Here is a 3,422-nt window from a genome sequence, read left to right as displayed (position 1 = left end):
TAAAGATATATAAATAAAGATAGACAGTATATATAAAATTATATATATATATATATATATATATATCAATATATACAGTACATATATATATAAATATATCTGTATGTATCTGTATATCTGTATTTTAACAACATCTCTATCAGCGCTGCATACTTCCGGATCGACGATTCGAAAAAAGTGTATGTACTGCGTATGACTCAAGGTATGACTGGACTACACAGGCAAAGCTTCCCGGTGAAAAAAGGATTTAAAATGTATGACTCGCATGGCTCGCTGGCTCGCATGGCTCGCGCATTGGCTCGCATGACTAGCTGGCTCGCACTTTGTCACGACCCTTTTATTTTTAATTATAATTTAAGCTACCTTTGACTGATACTTCATGTAGCTTTCTGGAAATTAGTTATATAATTTAACAGCAAAGTGAAATATTGCATCTTTTTATAAATCATTGCTGCTTGAAAATCCTTCCCTTTTTTTATTATTATCATCGTAATTAAGCAGATTTAAGTACTACCTTAAGGTGTTCGGCCAAAGAAGTACCGAAATTTAGGCCTGTCTAGGCCTAGTAGTAGTAGTAGGTGGATATATATTACCGCGAAGTGGGGCGGGCGGTACATGCCATATAATTTACTACGTGGATAGACTACGTGGATAGCGAGATTTTTCGATCGCCATGCAAAGTTAAAATAAAATCCCAAATCCTCCTCCTTTTTGGAATTTAAGGAAATTAATACATTTTTGTTTCTTTGTTGGATCGATTGCAGCAACTCCAAACCCAACATAATGGTATTTCACATTATAATTATAGCATTAATTATCTTTAATAACTGCTAACTTCCTACCCTATCGCGTTGTTTTGTTTTGGTGACAACATGGCCGGTGTAAGTCACGTGATTGAAACCGAGTTGGCCAAACTCTCTCTATCTACGGCTCTGTTATAAAGGGAGAAAGGGCAACACAATGATATAAAATAAAATCCATTAATACTTTTATTATCTAAGCTTTTTTATGGGGAGTGAGTGATTTCGAAAGCTTGCGAATTGTGTAGGTTTAATTTTCATACATTAGGTCTATATCGCTTGCATTAATATGTACTTTTAATTTCTTTGAATATTACAGGGAGCAGGCGTGCTACAGCAACTCTCCGTCCGGGTTAGTCAGCAAAACGATCAGAACCAAGTGATTACTGATGAGCAAATATCATCTCTTAGTCGAAGTCTTCTGAAAGTTGCCAACACTTTCGAGTCGCTGTCAACTTACAAGACAGAGAAGAGTACAACTGTACCTGTGCTGTCATCATTCCCTATCAGCGCAGATGAGGTGTCTGCCTGGAAGGCTGATTTGTGCTAAACAAATAATGAATCCACATACCGGACATACCGGGACCAGGCCATTTACATAGAATTTTATCGCCGCAATCTATTCTGGTTCATTTTTATTTTGTAATTGCCAATAGGTTAGTTGTGCTACTTGCCGTGAAAAAAGAAAATCAGTTCTATTGTGTCGTTGTCGCGATACCTATAATAAATTAGCATTGTAGTGGCACTGAAAAACATTGTTTCGACCTTAAAATCACACAAGAATAAAAGTATCCAAATTGTACTGTATTGCAGTAATTTAGGTTTATTATGGTCTTCTAATATGAGCCAAAATTTATAAAGAAAACTCCTTCAGGAAAGTTGATTTTTGTACTTTGGTAAGATTGAGCTAAAAATAAATATCTTGGCCGCCATTTTAAAACGGTTGGAATATGGTTTTCTTTGGTGTTTACATATGGTGGTGTAGGTCTCGTTTAATATGCACTCACTTGATAAAATAATATATCAGCACTCTTTCACTTACCATTATGCTTTAGTTTGTTGTCTTATGTCAATTTTTTTAAACATTATTTTGGGTAGATTCTTGGCAAACATGTCTAAAAATATCTAAAAAACCATTGATTAAGAAAAAATGGGTGCTAGTTTTTTCATTCACTTTAGGGTATCCATTTTGAATTTTAAAATTGCCGCTGCGGAAAATTTGTTATTAACAAAAAAAATTGCAAATAGATCATCGTTTTTCATTTATATATCATACAATAGTCATTTTATTTTATCTGATATATAATGGGTATCAGTGATGCATTGGGAAGAAAATAAGAGCACAAGTAATAACCCCTCTTCCCAGAAATCTTGCTCCCCCACACACCTGCCACTGGATATGTTTTTTTGCAAAAAAAAGTTATTCTCAAGTATTTAAAAAATCGCCACATATCACCATATTTTGCCATCTGAATCTCCCCAACTAAATCACTTAATTCCTCCTGCCCATCACCCCGCCTCGCGCCAGGCCCTCCCTCCCCAAACTTCTTTGAAAATGAAAAAATGGAGAAAAAAGAGGAAAGGTATATTCAAATTTAGGCCTAAGAATGAGTGCCATTTCCGGCCATCTAGGTGTTATAGCCACAACATTTTTTCTTTTTTTTTCTGTACAATGTTAGACAGGGGCAGATTTCTCCCTGTTTTTCCACTGTCATCTTTTATTTTTTCAACAGTGATAATACAAAATCGCATACAAATACTTTGTGTAACAGCATGTACTGGACATCAATCATGTCATTACTAGACATTATGTCTGTATAATAATAATGATCATTGAGGCCTATAGTATATGAAATTGCTGCCCCCACCACCTTGTTTAAAAAATTCTGGATCCTCCCTCTGTGGATTGATGAAAACTTGAACATGAAAACTTTGTTGATATACAAATCCATAAATTATAATCACTTCTACAAGATTTACACTCTCTGTGAGTTGAAAAATAAAAAAAGTATATATATAAATGTTCTGTACAATTATTAGACTGCACCTGCAAGCAAATTTCATTTTTTGCCATTTCTTTGTTTGTTTGTTTGCTCTTTTGTGTTTTTTTTTTTCAGGCCTAACTTTGGAATTGAAATTTCAAGACGTTTTTTTGTATATAATAGGAATAACAACAGAAAGAAAGATCATCCACGCGTCAGTAGTCATTTCTTATTCCTTGTATCTTTTTAGAGCAAAGAAGAAAACAATTATAGCCTCTTTCAATTAATGTTATGTTAAAGTAATGTTATAAAACATGAAATCTATACTAATTTAAGCGAATCCACCAACCATATCATTTCGTTGTTTGTATACCATGAAAATTAACACAGCTAGCTTTGTTTTCTGCTCACCCATTTTGGGTTTGCAATGCGGGTCTCCTTCCCGCTTGAAATGCAATGAGCCTAGCTAATTAGCAATAACCAACATTGCAATAAAAATAATAATAATTGTATTAACTAGATTTGAACTCGTCACTGATGATCCGCCGCACTTTGACCCTCGAGGAAGTCTGCGGTGAAGATTGAACAATTTTTTTAAATGCTGAAAATGGCCTAAAGTATGCTATTCAGTTTTTTTTTT

The 3,422-nt window shown here is 34.4% G+C and overlaps 1 protein-coding gene across 2 annotated transcripts in view; it reads left to right on the top strand.

Moving 5' to 3' along the window:
- Positions 1-2,831, top strand: part of LOC117116603 (cilia- and flagella-associated protein 91-like) — a 29,269-nt gene extending 26,438 nt beyond the window's left edge. Inside the window, exon 4 of one of the 2 annotated variants that reach the window (XM_033260674.1) lies at positions 1,120-2,831. In XM_033260674.1, coding sequence (XP_033116565.1) covers positions 1,120-1,350 — 231 coding nt within the window. In that variant the 3' untranslated portion in view covers positions 1,351-2,831. The remainder of the gene's footprint in view (positions 1-1,119) is intronic. The other variant, XM_033260673.1, reaches the window with a different exon arrangement.
- Positions 2,832-3,422: the final 591 nt, after the last annotated feature.

This window comes from Anneissia japonica, unplaced genomic scaffold (assembly GCF_011630105.1).
Source record: "Anneissia japonica isolate Jap-2015-1 unplaced genomic scaffold, ASM1163010v1 scaffold2737_len523936_cov211, whole genome shotgun sequence".
NCBI lineage: Eukaryota > Metazoa > Echinodermata > Crinoidea > Comatulida > Comatulidae > Anneissia > Anneissia japonica.
This window is presented reverse-complemented; position numbering and strand designations above follow the sequence as displayed.